The sequence below is a fragment of the Lepus europaeus genome, chromosome 7 (assembly GCF_033115175.1).
Source record: "Lepus europaeus isolate LE1 chromosome 7, mLepTim1.pri, whole genome shotgun sequence".
Lineage (NCBI taxonomy): Eukaryota > Metazoa > Chordata > Mammalia > Lagomorpha > Leporidae > Lepus > Lepus europaeus.
This window is the reverse complement of record NC_084833.1, coordinates 61,463,701-61,490,520: the sequence shown is the minus strand read 5'-3', so window position 1 is coordinate 61,490,520 and position 26,820 is coordinate 61,463,701. Positions and strand designations below refer to the sequence as shown.

Below are 26,820 nucleotides of genomic sequence, written 5' to 3'. Positions count from 1 at the left end.
TGGTTTCTGCCTGGACCAGCCCTGGCTATTGTGACCATTTGGGGAAGGAACCAGCAGATGGAAGATTCTCTCTCTCTCTCCCCATCTCTCTGTCATTCTGCCTTTCAAATAAACAAACAGATAAGTAAAATAATAAATAAACCTTTTTTTAAAAAAAAGCATCAAGAAATGTGACTCACGATTTAACAGCTACTGGATTGGGTAGAAATCCATATTCCACAGATTCAGAAACTTGATGATTTTCCAGTTCTTGAGAGCCACTCAGCTGTTCTCCACTATTAGCAAGAGTCCAGTTGGGACCCCATCCAATTCTAAATGAGCGTCCCATAAATAAAGCCATGTCCATCAAGAGTTTCCCCTTGCCATAAGTGACCGACTTCTCAAGAGGGACTAGGCCTGGTTGTCTGCGTGTACCCACTGTTTTCAATTGAATTTCAGGGGCTGGGCTTGGCACTGTAAACACAGCAGTCAGGGGTGGAGGGACAGACCAAGGGGATGTGGATGGGATATTCATTAAAGATGATGCTCTGGGAGTGTGAAATTCTTGCACAGAGGCACTTGGTGAAAGAAAAGTTCCACTTGTAAATTTTGATTGTAGTAATCCACCAACTGAAGCAGGGGAAAAAATTATTACTACCTATTATTTCCTGAACAACAAAAGTCAGCAAAGTTGAAATCATCAACTAATTAAACCAGACACACATGACCAGAAGGAAATTAGATCATCTTTTGCAGCAACTACTCTTTCAACCAGGAAATCAAAGCAGCAACTATAATGATGATGGTGTCAACATTAAGAGCAATAATATTAACAAACAATATACTAAAATGTTTGAAAAATTATTTAGTGCTTACTTGTAGCATGCTCTACAATCATCTGTGCATATTATTATTTCATATCATTCTACAGTAACTTTAGACAGGAAGAATTATTACCAACCCATTTTTGTAAGTAAAAAAACTAGTTTCAAGTAAATGGTAGCTTGTACAAACTCAAAAAATCTACCAAATATCAGGACTGGCAGGGAAAGTACAGGGAGTTCTGTTACCAGTACTATGCCCATACCAGAATCCCAAATGTGGGGGGCAGGCGTTGCAGAGCTGTGTGTTAAGTCACTGCCTATGATATCAATGCTTTATTGGAGCATTGTTTCAAGTCCCAGGTATTCTCCTTCTAGTCCAGCTCCCTGCCAATACATCTTGGAAAGCAGCAGCAGATGGCCCAAGTACTTGCAGCCCCTGCCATCCACATGGGAGACCTGGATGGGGTTCCTGGCTTCTGGCTTTGGCCTGGCTCAGCCTTGGCCCTTGCTGTCATTTGGGGAGAGAACCAATGGACAGAAGATCTCTCTCTCTCTCGTTTCTCCCTTTCCCTCTGTCATTCTGCTTTTCATATAATTAATTATATAATTATAAATAATAAAAACCTTACATAAAAATTCCAAATGTGTGAAGATTACAGATGATTAATTCTTATATATTTATGTTACAAAAAAAAAAAAAAAAAGAAGAAGAAGAAAACACAAATCCATGATAGGATTTTGGATGTTTTTTAAAGAACTGTTAAATGTTTGAACAGAGATGTATTTCCCCTGCGTGGACATTACACAATCTATAAATGTATCAAAAAGTCACATGGAACACCATGTCTGATAAAAGGAGCCAGCACTGTGGCACAGCAGGTTATGTTGCTGCCTCCAATACCAGCATCCCATGGGTGCTGGTTCGAGTCCCACCTACTCCACTTCTAATGCAGTTCCCTTTTAATGCATCTGGGAAAGCAACAGAAGATGGTGTAAGTACTTGGGAGATACACCCATGTGGGAGACCTGGATGAAATTCCAGACTCCTGGGTTTGGCCTGGCTCAGTTCCATTGTTTTAGACATCTGGGGTCTCAAAGAGCAGATGGAAGCTTTCTATCTCTCTTTCAAATAAATAAGTAAATAAATCTTTTTAAAAAATTCAAAATAACTTTCTTAGTCCTTATAAGAGCTTAGTAAGATCAAAGATCAAAACTCAAATTCCGGCCGGCGCCATGGCTCAATAGGCTAATCCTCTGCCTAGTGGCGCCGGCACACCAGGTTCTAGTCCCTGTCAGGGCACCGGATTCTATCCCGGTTGCCTCTCTTCCAGGGCAGCTCTCTGCTGTGGCCAGGGAGTGCAGTGGAGGATGGCCCAAGTGCTTGGGCCCTGCACCCCATGGGAGACCAGGAGAAGCACCTGGCTCCTGCCTTCGGATCAGCACGGTGCACCGGCCGCAGCGCACTGGCCGCGGCGGCCATTGGAGGGTGAACCAATGGCAAAGAAAGACCTTTCTCTCTGTCTCTTTCTCTCACTGTCCACTCTGCCTGTCAAAAAACTATACAAACAAACAACAACAACAACAAAAAAAAAAACAAAAAAAACCTCAAATTCCTACCTTCTACTGTTATGAGTTAAAGAAAAAAAATATTCATCGCGCCTACCGCGGCGGCCATTGGAGGGTGAACCAACGGCAAAAAGGAAGACCTTTCTCTCTGTCTCTCTCTCACTGTCCACTCTGTCAAAAAATAAAAAAATATATTGAAAATTCTTATGATTGCACATGTACTTTTCTGAGGAAAAGTTCTTATTAGAATTGCCTAATCCACAATTTTTTAAAAGGATTTATTTACTGAATTGTTTGAAAGGCAGAGTGATAAAGACTGAGAGAGACCACAAGAAAGAGAGAGAAATGTCTTTAACCTGCTTATTCATTCCCCAAATGGCCTCAACAGCCAGGTTTGTGCTAGGTCAAAGTCAGGAGTCAGAAACTTCATCCCAGTCTCCCACAAGGGTGGCAGCAGCCCAAGCAATTGGGCCATCATCCACTGCCTTCCCAGCTGCATTAGCAAGAAGATGGATTGAAAGTGGAGCAGTATGGGACCAAAGCTGTGGCATGGCAGATAAAGCTGCTGCCCCCACTGCCAACATCCCATATGGGTGCCGGTTTGAGTCCTGGGAGCCAGGAATTCAATCCCAGGTAGCAGAGATACAACTATATAAGCCATCACCTGCTGCCTCCCAGGGAACTTGAATGGACTCCAATCCAGGTATTTCAGTATAGTATGCAAGTATCCCAAATGACATCTTAACTGCTGCTCCAAATGACCACAACTTAATATTCACTTAAGGAAATATAAACACGTCTCTTTCTATAGTACTCGGTTTTCAAAATGTTTCGAAATTACATCTGTTCAAGTGTTCTGTTGACAGTAATACCTTACCTCCAATTCCACCAAGTTACTAGTCCACTAGGCAAAAAGCTTAGGGAAAAATGGAATCTTGATGAATTCTATAAATTATCAAAAGGCAAAGATGTCCTCATAAGGCACTGAGATAGCATTAGGACTACACAGAGAGTCCAATGTAGGACAACTTATTAAGTCCTCAAAGTAACTTGTGATAAAAATTAGAAAATTGGAACTTATTTAATTCACACTCATAAGCAAACAAAAACATGACCCTAAGCAAAGCACAAATACTATACTTTCCATACAATTTCTGCATCTTCACCAACAGAAGTAATTATAGTTCTTAAAAAACTGGACACTCCTAATGTAAGAGTGTGAGCTCTCTTAACATTCTTATGTCAGAGGTATGGCTGTTAGGGAGATACACTCTGGAAATCTACTCAGCACAGGAGATACATGAAACGTGGAACTTGATGACTCTATAGCTTTCTTGTAAAACAGCGTATTTATACAATACCTAGTGAACGAGATTTTGATGGGTGGGATGCTGAAATGGGGAGTCTGGGAGAACAGATTTCTTGAGAAGTATCTGCTTTGGAAGGAACGTGACTGAAGCGCTGATCCAGCATCATGTCTATATCTTCTTCATCAGCAAGCAGTGATGCTTTCATGATCTAAAAAGGCAATATGTATATATATAGACACACAATGAATGTGCTCTCTGAAACTGAAAGGCTACTAAAAGGTATAGTTTACAACAACCAAAAAAAATTACTTCTCAAGATAGTGTCCAGAAATACTGTAATATTTGTGTTACTGATTTCATTACAATGTGTCTCACCAGGACCTGGCATATAGCAACTGCTGAGGTCTTAGTAAATAATTTTAAAATCAAACATAAGCACAAGCCAGAAGCTAAACTCATGCCAAAAGGCATTGGCAAGGTGAAGTAGAGACAAGGTTTACAGAAACTTTAAAATTTTGTGGAACACTTTACAAAGCCTCAAAAACAACCTTCAAAGTAGAAAAAGTTATGTTTTACAGAGGTCAGTGTTCACAGATGTTAAATGACTGTCACACAGTAATAAAGTCACAAAACTGGGCTTAGAATCCAGAGCACCTGATACTAATACCCTTAAAAAACCAGAAGCTCTACATCCCAATATAGCTTTCTTTCCCTGAATGGGAAAATGATGCCCAAACATTGACCAAATTCTTATTTTTGTTTTCCTCATACAGTGATCACTCGACAGTCTTATTAAGCCTGGTGTTACTCAAGAGAGATAAAATATTAGTTTGGCTATCTGTTGTAATAACTGTGGATTAGGACTTCACCTGTAAAACATGTGGATTAATTCCCAGGGAAGATGCAATGTGCGTGGAAGCAGACACAGGTTCCTGATCTTCAGGCACGCTCTCTTCTAACATGGAATCCAAAACTGGCTCCTGGGTGATATCTATCATGTCACTGTCCAGTTCCACAACCCTCCCTAACTGTTCCACCTCTGGACTCTGACTCTGTAGACAGCAGAAACATCAGGGAAGCAGCATTAAATTAAACCAAATAAACACGGAGCTTCTAGATCAGATTCAGTTTATTCAGAATATGATACAGCAATGTAAGATTTTACCAATTCCATCATGAGGTGCTGAAGAGGATTTAACAGTAATTATCCCAATATCAACCAATAAATACTTGGCATCTGAATGAAGATTCATGGAATCATTCTTTTGTAATAAGTGATAGTCTTTAGAAACAAAAGATTATGTCTTACCTGAAATTAGCACAATTTTCTGATTTACACAGTATCACCCTGCCCTCACATTGCCTTGTAGCCAGAAGTCATTGGAAAGAGAACAAGGTACAAATACAAAGTGTCTAGGAATTTCACATTTTTTAAAAGAATACATTTAGTAATAAATTTCTAGTTAATACAACTTATCTTTTGGGGAGTGAATCCTAAGATTAGTTAGGCTCTACCAAGGCAGTACCATGTAAGATATAAACAAGGAATGTCTACTCTTCATTTCCCCAAAGGAAAAACGATGTGTGTGACCAAGGCTTATCTGTCAGCATTTTCTCTAACTTGAAAGGTACAGGAGATAATCTCATGAAAATTTAGTTGCCTTTATATTTTCTGGTTGCTTAGGTTTACTTTGAGAAGCAAATGAAATACTTGAGAACCAACGGAAGGAGTCAACACTCTGGCATAACAAACTAACCTGCTACCTGCAATGCTGGCATCATCCCATATGGGAGCCGGTTCAAGTCCTGCTGCTCCACTTTTGATCAATCTCCCTACTAATGTACCTGGGAAAGCAGCAGAAGATGGCCGAAGTCCTAGGGCCTCTGCACTGTGGGAAACCTGCAAGAAGCTTATGGTTCCTGGCTTTGACCTGGCACCGACCAGGCTGATGTGGCTATCTGGGGAGTAAATCAGCAGATGGAAGATCTCTCTGTCTCTCCCTCCCTCTCTAACTCTCTCAAACAAATAAATAAATCTTAAAAAGAAACAACTACAAAAAACGGGATTATGCATATCACACACAGAGTAGTGAAATAAACAGGACAATTAAACAAACATGCAAATCTTCCTGAATATCCAAAGAAATAATCACCCTGCACTCTCCATCCCCACCCTACCAGGAAAAATCCAAGACTGTATACAGGAAAAATTAACGTCAATCACAGATTTCAGGACACGATATCATGAAAATCGACCTCTTCAAGGGCCCAGGTGACTCAGGGATGAGAAGACTATTTACTCAGAAAGCTGACGTTTTTACCATGCCAGGTAAAATGTACAATCTTGGGTGTTAATTAACTACCAGCATTTCCCATCCACCTCACCTAGATCACTGGTCAGCAGGAAACAACAGGTTCTCTATAGTTCCACATTACTGCTCTAACATACTAAGTTTAAGGCCTTCATAAATAAGTAAACAAAACTGAAAGGCTGGATATCTGTACTTTTCCTATACATCTTTCTCATTTCTGTTTTCTCTTTCCAAAAGGCCAAAGATCATCCACTTCTTCAATAAAAGCAGATAGAGGAAAAAGATCTCTGTTCATTATATTCTACTTATCCATTGTGAATTCTTACCACCTTTCTTTTGGTTAGAATCTAATAGTAAAATTTTTTGTTCAGTTTTTCAAAGACATCTCGCCTTCTATAACATCATTATAGGAATTTAGATAGTTATTTTCTAGTATTTATGCTGTAGCAATTAAAGATAATAACTAATTGCCAAAATTACATAAATTTGTCCTATATGTCCATAGATGTTTTCTTTCTCAGCTGTATCTTCATTCTACATACTACTCTTATTAGCAGAAAATAAGGCTATCACTTTTTCCGTAAGAAATATAGATAAGATCAAAAAACACTTTGGGGAAAAATGGGATCATACAAGGTATATCACTGAGACAAAATGAACAAGACTAACTGAAAAACTATATTCATTTACAGCATTTCTTTAGTTAAATAGTTTGTGTGGGTTATCCTAAATGGTACAAAGATTATAAACATAAAAGTCAATGTAGTTCCAGTTTCCCACTTTCATCAACCCTCCCCAACCCTCACCCTGTACACACAAGCATGAACATACATAGGCAATATTCCTCAGAAAATGCCTCCCAAGAAATTGTTTAATAAACCATAGAAAGTGCACATTTCAGCAGCCATAAGGATTATAGCACAGAAAATGCCAAAGGTCCAGCTTTTAGCAGCTGAGAGGTAGAGGATATTTTACAAAGAAATCCTTTGTCAAGAATTCTTCTTTGAGGGAGTGCAGTAGCAGGAAAAAAATTTAACTTGATTAAATATAAACATTCAATTAAAGTAAAACTCTTAAGCGCTGGCATTCGAAGAAAGTACCTGATTTTTAAATTATAAACCTTTCCCTATAAGGACAAAAGGTTCAAACTGGCTTACCACCACTGGAAGAGTATGTTACAAATAATTGCCATAAATAAGCAGCCACTACTCTCCCCAAGCCAAATATTCCAGTTGTATTCTAAAACTATATTTTCATAAAATTATGTATTTTTAAAATACAAGTATCAAGATGTTATCTGAAGTATAAGCAAACAACTTAGGAAAATGGAGTTAAAAATTCTTGCAGAAAGCTAATTTTTCAAAAAAGATAGAGGTAAAGAACAAGATTAACTTGTACATCAGGTAGTCAATAGTAGGATTTTCTTTGCATCAACCCACATGAGCAGAGTGCTACGATAAGCTGATCACTGAGCATAGAATTCAGCAAGTCCAAATGAGAGAGGAAAGTGATTAAACATGACAATCTGTAGAGGAATGATCCAAACAGCAAGAGAATTCTTTAAATCTCTCAAAAATAGATGTGTGCACCTCATGCCCTCCCTCGTCCTTCTCTCAACGTGATTGCCAATATATTTGCACTCTTCAAAGTTCCAAGGGTCATAAACAGCTTTGGACTAGCTGAATGACTTGCTTTCAACTTCTGTATCATGATTCCATTCAAATTCACTGTCCCTTCTCTACCTGGGGTGGAGGTGCAGGTTTGCCATTAAGAGCCGTCTGGAAAGGGGTAGTCTGCCCTGCAGGGGGCAAAGGGGCAGTCTTCAACTTCTTGGTACTAGTCTTGGATGGACGTTCCTCTTCTTCTTCATCAGAATCTTGAAGACCATACTTAGAAAAATGGGAGACCTATGAGAGAGAAGAAACCAACAAAATCAATTAACACTACTCTGTTCAAAATTTTCTATAATCTTTGCCCTTGCAAGCTAGTAGCATTATCTTAAAAAAAAAAAAAAAAGGGGGGGGGGGCGGCGCACTAGGTTAATCTTCTATCTGTGACATCCCATATGGGCACCAGGTTCTAGTCCCGGTTGCTCCTCTTCAGTCCAGCTCTCTGCTGTGGCCTGGGAAGGCAGTGGAGGATGGCCCAAGTGCTTGGGCTACTGCACCCGCATGGGAGACCAGGAGGAAGCACCTGGCTCCTGGCTTCGGATCGGCGTAGCTCTGGCCGTTGTGGCCATCGGGGGGGGGGGTGACCAACGGAAGGAAGAGAACTTTCTGTCTCTCTTTCTCACTGTCTGTAACTCTACCTACTAAATAAGTAAATAAAAACCTTTAAAAACAAGATATAAAAATATCTAGAGCAAAATGAAATGTTATCTATCACACTTTACTGTTTTTATTTTTTTAAAAGAGTTATTTATTTTATTTGAAGGGCAAGTTACAGAAAGAGAGAGAGAGAAAGAAGGAGGGAAAGGGAGAAAGATGGATCTTCCGTCCACTGGTTCATTCCCCAACTGGCCAAAATGGCTGGGTAAAGCCAGGAGCTTCATCTGGGTCTCCTACATGGGTGCAGGGTCCCAAGCACTTGGGCCATCTTACAGTTTTTCCCAGGAGCATTAGCAGGAAGCTGGATCAGAAGCTGAACATCCAGGACTTGAATTAGTGCTCATATTCCATGAGCAATGGAATACCAATATGGAACACTAGCGCTGCAGGAAGCAGTTTAACCTGCTGTGCTACAATGCCAGCCCCTTTTCTTTCTTTCTTTTTTTAATAATTATTTATTTATTTGAAATTCATAGTTACACAGAGAGAGAAGGAGAGGCACAGAGAAAGAGAGAGGTCCTCCATCTGCTGGTTTACTCCTCAACTGGCCAGGAGCCAGGAGTTTCTTCTGGGTCTCGCACACAGGTGTCCTTGGGCTATCTTCTACTGCTTTCCCAGAGTATAGCAGAGAGCTGGATGGGAAGTAGAGCAGCCAGGACCCGAACCAGTGCCTATATGGGATCGGCTGCAAGTGGCAGCTTCCCCTGCTACGCCACAACGCTGGCCACAGCCCCTTTTCCAATTTTAGTATATGTGCTGCCGAAGCGAGCACAACACAGCCCCTTTTCCAAGATTTAAGGATAACTGATACATATATTAGTTCACTCATTTAAAAGATTATGTAGCTAACACAAATATAATATTTTATCACTTCTGCATTTTTAAAATTTACTTGAAAGGCAGAGTGACAGAGACATAGAGAGAGAGAAAGAGATCTCTCATCTGCTGATTCACTACTCAAATGGCTGCAATGGCTAGGGATGTGCCAGGTCAAAGGTAGAAACACTATCTAGGTCTCCCAAGTAGGTGCTTCTCCCATGTTCTCTGCTGCTTTCCCATGTTCGTTCACAGGGGGCTGGATCAAAAATGGAGCTGCTGGGACTCAAATGGCCATTTCAATGCCAGCAATGCAGGTGGTAGCTTAACCCACTGCACCACAATGCCAGCCCCTAAGATGTCATTTAAATTAAATCATTAATACACAAAATGGAGTCCAAAAGTAGCTATTTTCACATATATATAAAACTTGCTCAGAGCCTTCAACTAGTGGTCTAAAAGAGGAAGAAACCATTAAATATAACTATAAAGATTAAAATGAAGTCAAACCTCTCCAATGCCATAAAATGTTTACAAGAATGGCAATTATTATTATTATTTTTTTTTAATCTTTTTTTTTGACAGGCAGAGTGGATAGTGAGAGAGAGAGAGAGAAAGGTCTTCCTTTTTGCCGTTGGTTCACCCTCCAATGGCCACTGCGGCCGGTGCATCGTGCTGATCCAAAGCCAGGAGCCAGGTGCTTCTCCTGGTCTCCCATGCGGGTGCAGGGCCCAAGGACTTGGGCCATGCTCCACTGCCTTCCTGGGCCATAGCAGAGAGCTGGCCTAGAAGAGGGGCAACCGGGATAGAATCCAGCACCCCAACTGGGACTAGAACCCGGTGTGCCGGTGCCACAAGGCGGAGGATTAGCCTGTTAAGCCACGGCGCCGGCCAAGAATGGCAATTATTTAGAATAAGTTCACCTACCAAGAGACAACTGATGATCTACTACTAAAATCCCTAAAGAGGACACATTATACTCCAGCAATGATCTAAGTGCTCACAGGAGGCTGAGACTTGAATCAAATGTGCATGAAGTTCACAACGTTTCATGATTGCTGAGTTTTAACTAGCTGTGTAATTTGAGCAAAGAGTGATATATGTCTATATCCATTTCCAAACTTATAGACATAAAGAGAATTTAAGGAGAATCTCTCCCCCCACCCCCAACCCCCTTAGGGGAGAGTGCAAACGCAGTCCACCACTACCACAAATTATGCAGTTGACTTTCCCACATTTGGGGAAATTGCAGGGGTCAACACTTCCGTAGTGCAATGGAAAAGCCTCGCCCTGGAAAAACCACCTGTGTGATCATGGTGAGGAGGATCTCTTTTAAAACAAATATTTTGTGACTCCAAATACAGTTTATTAAGGAACTAGATTAAGCAACTGTACCTTAAACACCCAAGAACCAGTTTCAGGCCGATACTCTTTGAACTGAGCTCCTTGTTTCCTTGAAACTGCTTCTAATCTTCCCTCATAGTTGATATCAGCAAGTCGATCTGGACTCTTTATTAAACAACGAGATGTTTTGTCTGTCGGCCAAACTCCATCCAATGTCACTTCAGCCTTTCTATAAGTATAACCAAGTAAAGTGTAAACATTTCATATTTAATACCAAAAAGCCAAATAACACCTACATAATACACAGTAAATAAAGGTAGCTATTTTACCTTGGAATTATTCTGGAGACGTCCTAACTGAATCTTGCCTTCCCCAATAGATAAGCTTAAGAATAAGTAGTTACCCCAGATCAACTAATTCAACATCTGGTGCAAGCGGCTGGTGGCAGCAGTGGGTTAAGCCACTGTCTGCAGTGCTGGTATTCCATGTGGACACTGGGCCTTGAGTCCTGGCTGCTCTGCTTCTAATCTAGCTCCTGCTGATGCACCTGGGAAAGCAACAGAGGGGCCCCTGCACCCACATGGGAGACCTGGAAGAAGCTTCTGGCCCAGCCCAGGCCTTTGGAGCCATTTGGGGAGTGAAGCAGTGGATGGAAGACCTCCCTCTGTCTCCACCTCTTTCTGTAACTCTTTCAAATAAATAAATATTTTTTGAAAAAAAAATCTGGTCCAAGAGTCAAACTGTACTTACTACAAATTACCAAGGTACACCAATTATTTCCAAAACAATTTTTAATAACACTTAAGATATAAGCCCTTGACATCAGTTATTTAGGTCACGGTTTAATTTAAGATCCAAGTCTTTCCCGGTTGCCCCTCTTCCAGGCCAGCTCTCTGCTGTGGCCAGGGAGTGCAGTGGAGGATGGCCCAAGTCCTTGGGCCCTGCACCCCATGGGAGACCAGGAGAAGCACCTGGCTACTGCCATCGGATCAGCGCGGTGCGCCGGCCACAGCACGCCTTCCGCGGTGGCCATTGGAGGGTGAACCAACGGCAAAAGAAAGACCTTTCTCTCTGTTTCTCTCTCACTGTCCACTCTGCCTGTCAAAAAAAAAAAAAAAAAAAAAAAAAAAAACTTAAAAAAAAAAAAAAAAAAGATCCAAGTCTTAGAATAAATCTTAAAAGTGCTACTGTAGGAGGCTGTCACTGTGGCACATTGGGTTAAGCCACCATCTGCAGTGCTGCCATCCCATACAGGTGCTGGTTCGAGTCCTGGCTGATCCACTTCTAATCCAGCTCTCTGCTAATGCACCTGGGAAAGCAGGGGAAGATGTTTCAAGTACTTGAAGCTCATGGCCCCTGGCTTTGGCCCTGCTCAGCCCCAGCTATTATGGCCATTTGGGGAGTGAACCAATAGATGGAAGATCTCTCTGTCTCTCCCTCTCTAACTCTGCCTTTCAAATAAATTAAGAAAAAAAAAAAGTACTACTGTACTGAAACAACAGTGGTAACAGCTACTAGGGCTTCACAAAAATTGCCTGTAGAATGAAGTATCAAGACCACTACAGCTTTGACCATTAAATAATGAATCCGATGACTATAACAATGGTAATGTTCTACTTCTAATATGAATGTTGGAGTTCAAGTGTTGTACTCCACTGAGCCTGTATGCCCCAAACCTAGTACGATGAGTAGCAAGAAATATGTAGATAATTATTATTTATTTGAAAGGCAGTTAGAGAAAGGGAGAGACAGAGAGGTGCTTTTTTAAGGATTTATTTATCTGAATGTCAGAGTTGCAGAGAAAGAGGGAAAAACAGAAATCCTTTAGTTCACTCTTCAGATGGTTGCAATGGCCAGGGCTGGGCCAGGTTGAAGCCATGAGCCAAGAACTTCTTCCAGATCTCCCACAAGGGTGGCAGCGGCCCAAACACTTGGGACCATCTGCCACTACTCTTTCCAGGCCATTAGCAGTGAGTTGGATCATAACTGTAGCAGCCAAGACTTGAACTGGTGCTGAGATGGAATGCTGATGCAACAGGCAGTGGCTTTACCAGCTACAACACAACACCAGTCCTCAGCAATTTCTTTTTATAAATTATTTATTTTTCTTTAAAGGCAGAGAGAAAGCAAGTGTGTGACTGAGTACACTTCCATCCACAGGCTGATTCCCGAAATGCCTGAACTGGGGTAGGCCAAAGCCAGGAGTTTGGAACTCATCCCAACTCTTGCACAAACAAAGCAGGGGCCCAAGTACTTGAACCATCACCTGCTGCCTCCTAGGGTGAGCATTAGCAGGAAGCTGGTTTGGAAGTGCTGCTGGGACTAGAACCCAGGGACTGCAATACGGGGATGCAGGCATACCAAGCAGTATCTGAACCACTACCAAATGCCCACTCCCTTAACCATTTCAAACTGTACATATCAGTAATGTTAAATATATTCATGTTGTTACGCAACCAATCTCCAGAACTTCAAACTATAACTATGCTTATTAAATAATTTCCTATCACTATCATTCCCCAGTGCTTACCTTCCACCATTCTACTTTGTTTCGATAAATTTGATTCATTCAGATACTTCCTAAACAGAAATCATGTACTGTGACTCGTTTACGTCACTTAGCATAATATCCTTAAGGTTCACTCATGCTGCAGCATGTGTCAGAATTTCTTTCCCATTTAAGGCAGAATAACATTCTAAGGTATGTATATACCACATTTTGTTTATTCACCTGTCAGTGAACACTAATGTTACTTTCACCTCTTGATTACTAACAATAGCACTACTATGAACATGGCTGTGTAAATATCTCTTTGAGATGCTGCTATGAATTGAATATACAGTTGGCATTATATTTATGAGTTCCACATCCACAGACTTCCTAGCTGTGGATCAAAAATTTCAAGAAAAAAACAAAACTTGCATTGAACACATACAGACCTTTTTCTTTTAAATACTCATTTTTATAAAGTTCTATACACTATTTGAAAGGTACAGCAAAACAGAGAGAGAGAGAGATCTTCTATTCACTGGTTCCGCTACATGGCTCTAATTGCCAGGTATGGACCAAGCTGAAACCAGGAGCCAGCAACTCCATCTTGGTCTCCTTTACAGATGGCAGGGACCCAAATATTTGGGCCATGATGATTTCCCAGGTGCAACAGTAGGAAGCTGGATGAGAAGCAAAGCAGCAGGGACTTGAACCAGTGCCCTGATATGAAATGCTGGCATTGCAAACAGTGGCTTAATCTGCTGTGCCAAAATTTGGCCATCATGCTTTTTCTTGTTGTTCTCTAAACAATAAAGCAGTAACAACCATTTGTATAATAAATTATGCATTATGATTATAAATAGAATTATTTTAATTCTTTCAGATTGTTTATTTTCAGTGTATAGAAACACAACTGGGGGCTAGCACTGTGGTGTAGCAGGTAAAACTGCCACCTGCAGTGCCAGCATCCCATATTGAATTCTGGCTGTTCCACTTCCAATCCAGCTCTCTGCTATGGCCTGGAAAAGTGCTAGAAGATGGCCCAAGTCCTTGGACCCCTGTACCCGTGTGGGAGACCTGGAAGAAGCTCCTGGCGCCTAGCTTTGGATAGGCGCAGCTCCAGAAGTTGCCACCATTTGGGGAGGGAACTAGCAGATGGTAGACCTCCCTCTCTCTGTCTCTAACTCTGCCTTTCAAATAAATAAATCTTCAAAAAAAAAAAAACAAACTGATTTTTTTTATGCTGATTTGCATCCTGTACTTCTGCTGGATTTCTAAGTACTAATAGGTTTTTTGTGGAATCTTTAGGGTTCTCTAAACAAAGAGAACAAAGACAATTTTTCTTCCTTCCAAAACTGTATGCCCTTGACATCTTCTTTTTGCATAACTGCCCTGAGCAGTACTACCTTTAGGAGAAGTAATGACATGTGGGAGACCCAGATGAAGCTCATGGCAGCCATTTGTGGAGTGAACCACCAGATGGAAGACCTTTCTCTGTCTCTCCCTCTCTCTTTCTGTTAATTCTACCTCTCAAATAAATGAATTAAATATATACTTTAAAGATTTATTTATTTGAAAGTCAGAGTTACACACAGAGAGAAAGAGAGGCAGAGAGAGAGAAAGGTCTTCCATCCGCTGGTTTACTTCCCAATTGACCGCAACAGCCAAAGATGTGCTGATCTGAAGCCAGGAGACAGGAGCGTCTTCTGGGTCTGCTAAGCTGGTGCAGGGGCTGAAGGACTTGGGCCATCTTCTACTGCTTTCCCAGGTCATAGCAGAGAGCTAGATTGGAAGTGGAGCAGCTGGGTCTTGAACTGGTGCTCACACGGGATGCTGGCACTGCAGGCGGCAGCTTTATGCGCTATGCCAAAATGCTGGCCCCTAAACAGATTTGTTTTAAAAAGTTAAAAGATGGGGCCAGTGCTGTGGCTCATTTGGTTAATCCTCTGCCTGCGGCACTGGCATCCCATATGGACGCCGGGTTCTTATCCCAGTTGCTCCTCTTCCAGTCCAGCTCTCTTTTGTGGCCCGGGAGGACAGTGAAGGATGGCCCAGGTGCTTGGGTCCCTGCACCCGTGTGGGAGACCAGGAGGAGGCGCCTGGCTCCTGGCTTCGGATCGGCACAGCGCCAGCCGTGGTGGCCATTTGGGGAGTGAACCAAAGGAAGGAAGACCTTTCTGTCTCTCTCTCCTGTAACTCTACCTGTAAAAAAAAAGAAAAGAAAATTTGAAAGATTTATAAAAAAGAGAGAGAGAAGTGGTGAAATTTGGAACCTTATCTTGTTTAGAGGAAAAGCTTTTCATCATGATGTCAACTTTTCTATTCCTAGCTTAATCTGTTCTTATTATGAAAAGGTGTTTAGGGACCAGTGTTGTAGCACAGTGGGTTAAAGCTGGCATCCCATATCTGAGTACCTTCAAGACTTGGCTGCTCTACTTCTGATCCAGCTCCCTGCTAGTGTATCCAGGAAGGCAGCAGTTGATGGCTCAAGTACATGGGCCCTTACCACTCCCACAGAAGACCAGGATGGAGTTCCAGGACCTTGGTTTCCAACAGTGCCCAACCCTGATTATTATAGACATTTGGGGAGTAAACTAGTAGATGAAAGATCTCTCTCTCTGCCTTTCTAATAAATAACTGGCTTCCACGTGGCCTAATCCTGGCTGTTATTGACATTTGGGGGGTGAACTAATGGATGAAATATATCTCTCCCTCTCTGTTTCAAATAAACATCAAAAAAAGAAAAAAAGCTTAATTTGTCAAATTTGTTTTTGTTACATCAATCAAGATGATCATACAGTGTCTCATTTATTTTGTCCAAGTGGCATATTACACTAACTGATTTTCATACATTGAACCATCATCTTTGCACTCCAGAATAAATCCCATTTAGGCATAGCATGTAAATCTTCTAATGTGTTAATAAACTCTGTTAATATTTTGATGTTTTCATATGAATATATCAAGATGTTTACTGATCTGTAGTTTCCCTTCCTTATGGTATTCCAACTGGCTTTAAAATCAGGATAATAAAAGTCACCTCACAAAATTAATTCAGACATGCTCCCTTTCATTCAATTTTCTGGAACAGTTTGAGGAGGACTAGTGTTAATTCTTCTTTAAATGTTTATAGTATTTAGCAGTGATACTAGCTGGTTCTGGATTTTTCTTTGTAAGAAGGTTTTTTTTTATGAACCTTGGCAAAGTTACAAATATAAGTGGTTTTAAAAATGGTCTTTTCATGTGCCTGATAAGATGTTAGACTAGTATCACATACTAAAATAAGGAGATACTTAAGTATGCCTTCAGGAAGAATAAGAAACAAGAAAATGGCATTAAAAAAGTTTTTTTAAAATAATCTTACCTTTTAATTACATTTTCTCATGAGGTTTCTTTTTGAAAGGCAGAGTTAGAGAGAGAGAGACCGACCCTCCTTCCATCTGCTGTTTCACTCTACAAATGGCCTCAAGGGCCAGAGCCAGGCTGATTTGAAACCCAGAGCATGGAGCTTCACCTAGCTCTCCCATGTGGGTGCAGGGGCCCACTGCACTTCCGCTGCTTTTCCAGGAATATTAGCAGGAAGCTAGATTAGAAGTGGAGCAGCTGCCAACTCCAAACAGCATCCATATGGGATGCCGGCACTGCAGGCAATGGCTTTACCACTATGCCATAGTACTGGCCCCCTAAAAAGAGTTTTTAAAACTAGTGGTTGGACACGCTACTACTAGGGAAAAGGAATGAATGCTGAAGTCCAAGTGTTGTATTTCTTTAACATTTAGACTTTTAACTTAAGGGTAGAGAAACAATAATTTACAATATATTAGGAAAACAAGTTGAAGAAGCATGTTTTATGAATCTACTTATGTTGACAGAATAAAACCCGTGATTTAGCTATTTTCTTTATCTAAATAAATTCATACCTATTTAGTCCTTCACCCACAGGTGGCTTCTGGTTATCATCTAGGTAGACAATAACTTCTTTCCTTCGGATATGCACAATATCATCCAAATTTAGATTTGTTAAATTCACATCTCCTTCAAAATAGATTGAACCATAACCTATAAATAAGAGCAAACAGTTAAAAATTCATTCTGGATAGAAACAAATACCTACTTTATACATATATTGACTAATCAGGGTAGACAATATAACTTATCATTAATCACTAATCATATTTTAAATCCAGCAATTTCTAAAGTGAGTCATTTTCTCCCAACATGGTAATCATGGGAGTGCTCTCAAATACATGATGTAACATCTGTACTTCTGCTCTCAAAACAGCTTTCCTAAGGTTCACCCAGTGTCCATCATGCTGCTATACAAACAATCCTTAGTACCCAACTTGCTAAAAATTAAAATCCAACTTCTTTCTTAATACAATAGAGGACAACAAGATTTCTCCTTGAAATAATGTAATATGGTTCCAATATTACTTGCTTTCTTACTTGTCAATCAAAGTATCCACTATTGGGGCAAAGGTAAAACATCAGAATTAGCTATCAAGTTTCCCTTGATTACAAAAACAGGGTAAAACTCTCTGGCTTATACATTAACCCCTAATCTCACACTCACCTTTACGACCAATAGTGAAATCAGAGACGATGCACTCTCCTTTTTCATTGGTAATTTTAGCAAGGTCTTCCATAGATGGAATAGTATAGTAACCAACTTTAGTGAGAACAATGCCTATGACAAATAAATAAATAAATAGTGATTATCCTTGGGTAGAGGATTCTCTGTAATACTATCTCAGTTTTTAATTTTCTAAAAATTTCCTGAGGTTGGGCTGTGGCGTAGAGGGTAAAGCCACCACCAGCAGTGTCAGTATCCCATTTGGGCACTAGTTCGAGTGCCAGATGCTCCACTTCCTACCCAGCTCTCTGCTTTGGCCTGGGATAGCAACAGAAGATGGCCTAAGTTCTTGGGCCCCTTGTACCCGTGTGGGACATCAGAAAAAGCTCCTGGCTCCCGCTTTAGGATAGGCACAGCTCCAACCACTGCAGCCACTTGGGGAGTGAACTGGCAGACAGAACTTTCTCTCCCTCTCACTGTCTGTAATTCTACCTCTCAAATAAATAAATAAATAAAATCTTAAAAAAAAAAAAAAAAGATGGTCCGAATACTTAGGCCCCTGCATGCACATGGGAGACCCAGAAGAAACTCCTGGCTTAAAGATTACATGATATGGGAGTCAGTGTGATTCCTGGCTGCTCCACTTCTGATCCAGCTCACTGCTAATGCACCTGGGAAAGCAGCAGAGGACGATTCAAGTATTTAGGCTCCTGCCCCCATGTGGGAGACCAGGAAGAAGCTCCTAGCTCCTGGCTTTGGTCTGGCTCAGCTCTGGCCGATGTGGACATTTAGGGAGTGAACCAGAGGTGGAAGATTTCTCTTTGTCTCTCCCTCTAACTTTGCCTTTTGAATAAAATAAATAAATCTTTTAAAAAATGACATAGTAAATAAATCAAATAAAGAAAAAACATATAGGCAGAAAGGATTTTTCCAAACTGATTTTCTACCAAACACTATGAGAAACAACAAGGTTTTTTAAAAAAAGCTCCATGATCAAGTAAGTTTGAGGAACATACAGACACATTAACAGCACATTTACAAACTCTTAAACTTTGCAATAAAATACTCTATTTAAGTATGCTTGATTACTGTTTCTCAGACTTCATTAGCCATAAATCCTCGTTAGAAAGGACATTCATTAATAATCTGCACTCTGAAAAGCATCCCATAGAATATATTCTGTGAATGGAATATTTAATCTATTCTTCTATTTTACAAAGATAACAAAATCCAGGGTGGATGTAACCTGTGTTGATTTACACTGCAATTTTATGTTAGAGGTGTGGGTAAAATCCAAAATTTAATAGCTTTTGTTTTATAGCCTATTGCCTCCCATAAACTATCTTTCAAGTTTATATTCTCATATGGCTAAAATCAAGAAAAAAATTGTACATGAAAATCTGTGACTAACGTGACAAACAAATCATCTTAAATGACTGGTAAGAGATAGCCCATTTACCAATCTGAATCTGACCTGCGGGGTGCATATGGTAAGCATTATTTTCTACTTCTTCACGATCATCCTGCAATGACTCATCATGGAAAGAAGTTTCTTCACTGCTTCCTTCTAGTCCATTTCGCAAAGCAACACGCATATTTAAAGCAACAATTGTATCATCCACACTGTTACTGTTGTTGTGTTTATTTCCAGTACTCTCTGGGGTTTGAGGAATGGGTTTTGCAATCGGGTTGGTATAAAAACGTGATACAAGTGAATCATCATCACCATCCTGATGGTTCTCATCCACAGGTTTGCTAAGGAAACTAAATCTGAAAAGAGAAAAGGAAGAAACATCTTAGCCTCTTGTAGGAGTAATACCAATGGTAACATTTTATTCCTACTTAGCTTTTACTAAGTGTGTGGCACTATTCTGAGTAACTCCATACATATATTTAAAAATTAGGCCGGCGCCGTGGCTCAACAGGCTAATCCTCCGCCTAGCGGCGCCAGCACACCAGGTTCTAGTCCCGGTCGGGGTGCCGGATTCTGTCCCGGTTGTCCCTCTTCCAGGCCAGCTCTCTGCTGTGGCCCACGGAATGCAGTGGAGGATGATGGCCCAAGAGCTTGGGCCCTGCACCCGCACGGGAGACCAGGAGAAGCACCTGGCTCCTGCCTTCGGATCAGCGCGGTGCGCCGGCCACAGCGCACCGGCCGCGCCGGCCATTGGAGGGTAACCAACGGCAAAGGAAGACCTTTCTCTGTCTCTCTCTCTCTGTGTCCACTCTGCCTGTCACACACACACAAAAAAAATAATAATAATAACTCAGTACCTACAGCAATCCCGTGAAAAATGTTATAATTATTGTCTCTATGTGTTTTTTTTTAAGATTTTTTTTTGTTTATTTGAAAGTCAGAGTTGCACAGAGAGAGAAGGAGAGGCAGAGAGAGACAGGTCTTCCATCCACTAGTTCACTCCCCAGTTGGCTGCAATGGCCAGAGCTGTGCCGATCCAAAGCCAGGAACCAGGGGCTTCTTCCGGGTCTCCCACGTGGGTGCAGGGGCCAAGGACTTGGGCCATCTTCTACTGCTTTCCCAGGCAAAAGCAGAGAGCTGGATTAGAAGTGGAGCAGCCAGGACTTGAACCCGAAACCATATGGAATGCCAGCACTGGAGGCTGCTGCTTTAACCAATATGCCACAGTGCCAGCCCCTATGTTACTTACACAGAGACAAAAGAGGCATAGAAAAACAACTTGCTGAATTGATTAAGGCTCTAAGTACTAGAGCTAAGGGATTTCGATACGGGTGATTTGGCTCTAGATTCCATAGTTTTAAACTGCTCTATTTTCATGAATCAATGATCTGAACACCTCAATTAAAAAATTATTTTTTATTTATTTGACAGATAGAGCTAGATAGTGAGAGAGAGAGAGGGTCTTCCTTCCGTTGGTTCACTCCTCAAATGCTTACTCCTTGGTTTCCCATGCGGGTGCATGGGCCGAGGCACCTGGGCTATCGTCCACTGCCCTCCCGGGCCACAGCAGGGAGCTGGACTGGAAGAGGAGCAACTGAGACTAGAACCCAGCACCCATATGGGATGCTGGCGCCGCAGGTGGAGGATTAACCAAGTGAGCCACACGGCACCGGCCCCTAATTTTTTTTTTTTTTTAAAGATATTTTCTGGGGCTGGTGTTGTGGCATATTAGGTTAAGCCTCTACCTGTGGCACCAGCATCCCATATGGGCGCTGGTTCGAGTCCCGGCTGCTTCACTTCCAATCCAGCTCCCTGCTAATGCCGTGGGAAAGCAGTGGAGTGCCTGGATCATCTAAATGTTCACTAGTAGAGAACTAGTTATCTTTTATTCACCATCATTAAAAAGGCAGAAATAGCCACACAGATATGGAAAGAACTTAAAATACATGGAAAAGCAGGTTATTGAATATCATATCATTCATATATAATTTCTTATAAGAATGTATGTATATATACACAAATTTCCAAAGTAGAAGAATATATATAAAACTATTAGAGATTAATGTATATAACTTCACATCTTCCCCTTATGCATTCTATTTAGTTACAATGACTGTTTCTTTTAATAATAATCATAGGCAAAATAAACCTTTATTTTATGCAAAAAAAAGAGGTATCAAATGCACCCCAGCCCTGTCAAAAACACCACACGGATACCAAAACAATTCTGTAGAACGGAATCGGGGTGCAGCACTGTAATATAGCAGGTAAAGCCACCACCAGTGGAGCCAGCATCCCATATGGGTGCCAGTTCAAGTCATGGCTGCTCTACTTCTGATCCAGCTCCTTGTTAGTGCACCTGGGAAGGCAGCAGAGGACAGTCCAAATGCTTGGGCCTCCGCACCCATGTGGAGGACTTGGAAGAAGCTCCTGGCTTCTGGCTTCAGTGTGGCTGAGCTCTGGCTGTCATGGCCATTTGGAGAGTGAATCAGTGGATGGAAGACCTCTCATTTTCTGTCTGTTTCTCCTTCTAACTTTTTTAAAGAAATAAATCTTTAAAAAAGTAAACCATTGGATGGAAGATCTTTCTCTCTGTCCTCTGTAAGTCTGTCTTTCAAATAAATACATAGATCTTAAAAAAATAAAAACTCAGATGTCCAATAACGTTACGATTTAAAGCACTCAAAAAGTAAAATACGTTTTAATTTCCAGGTGTTCATAAGCTGTAATACTTTTATTCAACATGTGCCAAGCATGATAAATTTTCACAAAAGATTTATTAATTTATTTATTTGAAAGCCAGAGTTACAGATAAAGATGGAGAGATATAGAAAGAGAGATCTTCGGCCGGCGCCGTGGCTCACTAGGCTAATCCTCCGCCTTGCGGCGCCGGCACACCGGGTTCTATTCCCGGTCGGGGCACCGATCCTGTCCCGGTTGCCCCTCTTCCAGGCCAGCTCTCTGCTGTGGCCAGGGAGTGCAGTGGAGAATGGCCCAAGTCCTTGGGCCCTGCACCCCATGGGAGACCAGGAGAAGCACCTGGCTCCTGCCATCGGATCAGCGCGGTGCGCCAGCCGCAGCGCGCCTACCGCGGCGGCCATTGGAGGGTGAACCAGCAGCAAAGGGAAGACCTTTCTCTCTGTCTCTCTCTCTCACTGTCCACTCTGCCTGTCAAAAAAAAAAAAAAAAAAAAAAAAAGAGAGATCTTCTATCTGCTGGTTCACTTCCCAGATGACCATAATGACAAGTGCTAGGACAGGCTGAAACCAGGAGCCAGGAGCTCCTTCCAGGTCTCCAATATGGGTGGCAGAGTCCCGAGGGCATGGGCCATTCTTCATCGTTTTTCCCAGGTCACCAGCAGGAAGCTGGATGAGAACTGGGCAGCACAAACCAGCACCCATATGGGATGCTGGATCACAGGCAGTGGCTTTACCCACTTTGTTACAATGCCAGTCCCAAAGTTCCATAAAATTCTAAACTGAGGATCTCCTCAAAATGAGAATGAAAATAAGTCAAAACAGAATTCATTTTACCTCTCTCCATTTTCTGGATATTCAGATGGTGAAGCCAGATCTTCTGAATCACGATTAACAGGAGAAAAGAGATTGCTATTGTTAAGGTTCTTCAAAACCAACTTCTTAATGCTCTTCCTATAAACAGAAACCAGAAGAAAAAAAATAGTTAGTCAATGTCTTAAAAACTGGAATACAAAAGGCATTTTTTAACTCTTATACACCTAAAAATGATCTAACAAGTTCTATTTACAAATCCTTCCCATATATGTGTAATCAGAATTGAAGCCCTCAAATGCATTGCATGCTGCTTTTTGGAAGTATAAAGTGAAGCACAATCAAATCTAAGAGGAAAACTGTCTTGAAAATGCCTCTCCTCAGAGCTTCTTCAGCACTTTACCCAGAGCTTAGTTCACTCACTGTACTTCAATACATGTCTACAGAAATCAACAATGTTGTCCTGAAGAAAATAGGGGAATAGAAACTTGCTAGATAATAAGAGAGATTTTTACAAAAGTAACACAATCCATTGGAATAAAAAGCCCCAATTTTGGGGCCAGCACCATGGCCCAGTGGATTAAGCAGCAGCTAGGGACACCAGTATGCCTTATCAGAGGCCTCCTGCCGTTGCTCCTGATCCAGCTTCCTGCTAAGGAGTCTGGAGGCAGCAGATGATGGCCCAGTACTTGGCAGTTCTTTCACCTACATGGGGTGACCCAGATGCAGTCCCTGGTTCCTGACGTAGCCCTGGCTGTTGCAGGCATTTGGGGAGTGAACCAGCAGAATGAGAGCTCTATTTCTCTGTCTCTCTCTCTAATAAATAAAAATTAAAAACAGAAACAAAGCAAACTGACTAGATAAACTCTATGTTCTATTTCCTCTTAAAAAAAAAAGTCTATGCATGTTAAACAACTATATCCAGCAGACTATGCTCATGTATTTATATATTTCTAGTCTAACAACAGAACATGTGCTACCTGTTAGCAAATATTAACTGTATTTATTTCAGGGGAGGCATTCTGGCACAGTGGGTTAAGCATAGGGAATATGAACCAACAGATGGAAGACCTCTCTGTCTTTCCCTCTCTAACTCTGACTTTCAAATAAATAAATCTTTAAATTAACAAAAAAAGGTAGAAATATCCTATGATCAATAGATGAATGAATAAACAAAATGTGGTATATACATACAATAGAGCATTATTCAGCTATAAAAAGGAATGAAATCCTGATATATCTACAACATTAACTTTGAAAATATGCCAAGTAAAATAAGCCAGACATTAAAAATACTATGATTCTCTTTCTATACAAATTATCTATACAAATTCATAAAGACAACAAGTAATGAAAAAGTTACCAAAAACTGGAGTGATAAGGAAAAAGGTACGATTTAATGGGTTAAGAATTTCTGTTTGGGATGACTGACATTCTGAAAACAGTGCTGGTTCCAATCCTGACTACGCCCCTTCTGATCCCACTACCTGCAAATGGGTACCTTGGGAGGCTGTAGATGATGGCCCAAATAAGTACTTGGGTCCCTACCACCCATGTGAGACCTGGGTGGTGTTCCTGGCTCCTGGTTTTCGCTTGGACCAGCCTCGACTGTTGTGGGCATTTGAGGAGTAAATCAGCAGATACAAGATCTGTCTCTGTTACTTTTACAAATATATAAAAATATAGGAACATAAAGAAAAAAAATATGAAAAGCACTAGGATAAGAAGGCAGATAGCAAATTGGGGAGAGGCCGGCCCTGTGGCATAGCGGGTAAAGCCACTGCCTGCAGTACCAGCATCCCATATGGGCGCTGGTTCTGACTTCTTCACTTCCAATCCGGCTCTGTGCTGTGGCCTGGGAAAGCAGTACAAGACCTCTGTCTCTCCTTCTTTCTCTGTGTAACTCCGACTTTCAAAGATTCATTTATTTATTTGAAAGATTCATTTATTTATTTTGAAAGAGTTACACAGAGAGAGAAGGAGAGGCAGACAGAGAGAGCAAGGTCTTCCTTCCGCTGCTTCACTCCCCCAACTGGCTGCAATGGCCAGAGCTGAGCCAATCCGAAGCCAGAAGCCAGGAGCTACTTCCACATCTCCCATGTGGGTGCAGGGGCCCAAGGACTTGGGCCAATTTGTACTGCTTTCCCAGGCCATAGCAGAGAGCTGGATGGGAAGTGGAGCAGCCAGGACCCAAACCGGTGCCCATGTGGGATGCCAGCCCTGTAGGAGGCAGCTTTACCCATCACACCACAGTGCCAGCCCCATAAATGAATCCTTAAAAAAAAAAAAAATTGGGGAGCACTAATAAAACAAAAAAATGATGTGATTTTAAATAGAGTAGTCAGAGCAGTCTTCCTTGAGGTAACTTTGGGGACAAGTGTTTTCAGGCAAAGGGAACAACTGGGACAAAGATTCAAAGGCGATAGAATGCCTATCCTGACAACAGTAAAGTGGCAGTAAGGTTATAGTGGGGTAAGCAGCAGAGAATAGTACATATATTCCAACGGGTAATGGGAGGTCAGATTTTCTAGGACTTTTAACTTTATTCTGGCTAAGCTGTGTGAACCAACAAGACATGACTTATGCTTCAAAGTGATTACTGTAGTAGTTATGTTCATAATTCAATGCAAAGGAGTAGAGATAAAAGCAAAGAGATCAAGTATATTACGGTAATACAGGCAAGACATGACGGTAGCTTGAATCAGGGTAGGAGCAGTAAGATGCAAACCAGTCAGATTCTGGTTAATTTTTCAAAGTAAAACTAAGAGAATGTGCTGATGGCTTGGATGTGGAACATAAGAAAAAAGTCAAGGACAATTCTAAACTTTTTGGCCTGAGAAAGTAGAATGATGGAAATGTAATCATCTGAGATAGAGAAGGCTCTGGAACAAGTATGAGGTACAAGATGAGTTCAGTACTGAACATACTATTTATAAAATAATATCTATTACATATCCAAATGAAGATGTAAAGTAGACTTGAATATAAGAAATGTAAGGAGTTTGGGAGAGAAGTTTTGGCTGGAGATAATTTGGGAATCATTGGACTAAAAATGATAATAAAAGTCATGAGACTAAAAGCACTATGGAAATGAACAGAAAACAGACTAAGAACTGAGTCCAGGGCACTCCACTGTAAGTTGGAAGACGAGGAATCAGCAAAGGAGAATGAGAAGGAGTGACCAAAGAAGCAGGAAGAAACTAGGAAACTATGGGGTCCTGGGAGCCAATTAACAAAGTAAATCAAGGAGGAAGAAAAAGGTCAATTCTGTAAAATGATTCTGGTACATTAAGACTGTTAATGACAATACCTCTAAAAGGGAAGCCAAGGAGAATATACAACATTACTAGTAAAATGTACACCCTCCCACCCTTTTCTTGCCTACTTAAGAAATATAATTGCAAATGCTAAGAAGATCTGATGAAAGTGCCCTAAGAGCTACTAATCTGATGGTTGGAATAGTGTATCCAAGCCCTTTTACCTACTCTATATGAAACACTAGGGGCTGGCTCTATGGCATAATGGGTAAAGCCACCACCTGCAGTGCTGGCATCCTATATGGGCGCCGGTTCGAGTCCCACCTGTTCCACTTCTGATCCAGCTCTCTGCTATGGCCTGGGAAAGCAACAGAAGATGGCCCAAGTCCTTGGGCCCTGCACCCAAGTGGGAGACCTGTATGAAGCTCCTGGCTCCTGGCTTTGGATTGGTGCAGCTCTCGCCACTGTAGCCAATTGGGGAGTGAGCCAGCGGATGGAATCTCTCTCTCTCTCTCTCTCTCTCTGCCTAACTTTCTTTCTATATATAATTCTGACTTTCAAATAAAATAAACAATTCTTAAAAAAAAAAAAACACTATACAAAATGTTCAGACAGATATAAGTAATACACAATCCCTGATATTCTACAAAGCGTAGGAAATTGCACTTTCCCCAACTTTTGTGAAGCAGTTCACCACATTTTAAAGGAAAAGAATTACAATGTTTTTTACTTATTAGAATTTGTGAACTATGAATATTAGGTGATGAATTCTCATTTATTTTTTGAAGTTTATCCAAAAAATTGAAACTCAAAACCCTATCCCCTTTATCTTATGGGCAAAGTATTTGTTTTTTGAAAAAGCTAATGTATTTGTGCATATCTAGCAAAATAATCCATAATTGAAATGGTCTGACATTCTGTCTCCTGAAGCCAAACAATGTTAACACTTTGGTGTATAATTTTTTTCAGTTTTTTTTTTTTTTCCAAAATCTACCAGGGTGTAGATTTGCTCTAAAGCATCATTTAAGTGTAATTTTCTATGTTCAGCAATAACTCTTCTATATACTTTCATATATAGCTTACTGATTCTTTAAAAAA

At 41.1% G+C, this 26,820-nt stretch overlaps 1 protein-coding gene and 1 non-coding gene across 9 annotated transcripts in view; both read right to left on the bottom strand.

The window, feature by feature from the left end:
• NUP98 (nucleoporin 98 and 96 precursor) overlaps positions 1 to 26,820 on the bottom strand; it is a 139,157-nt gene that overhangs the window by 36,597 nt on the left and 75,740 nt on the right. For all 8 annotated transcript variants that reach the window (XM_062196630.1, XM_062196631.1, XM_062196626.1 and 5 more), the window contains 9 exons: positions 22,490 to 22,606; positions 19,017 to 19,312; positions 17,543 to 17,656; positions 16,890 to 17,028; positions 10,530 to 10,707; positions 7,734 to 7,898; positions 4,549 to 4,731; positions 3,731 to 3,887; positions 180 to 609 (listed from right to left, as the gene is read on the bottom strand). In XM_062196630.1, the coding sequence (XP_062052614.1) occupies positions 180 to 609; positions 3,731 to 3,887; positions 4,549 to 4,731; positions 7,734 to 7,898; positions 10,530 to 10,707; positions 16,890 to 17,028; positions 17,543 to 17,656; positions 19,017 to 19,312; positions 22,490 to 22,606 (1,779 nt within the window). The remainder of the gene's footprint in view (positions 1 to 179; positions 610 to 3,730; positions 3,888 to 4,548; positions 4,732 to 7,733; positions 7,899 to 10,529; positions 10,708 to 16,889; positions 17,029 to 17,542; positions 17,657 to 19,016; positions 19,313 to 22,489; positions 22,607 to 26,820) is intronic.
• LOC133764998 (U1 spliceosomal RNA) lies at positions 10,311 to 10,479 on the bottom strand. Its single transcript, XR_009866555.1, has one exon. It is a non-coding gene; the product is annotated as a U1 spliceosomal RNA (small nuclear RNA).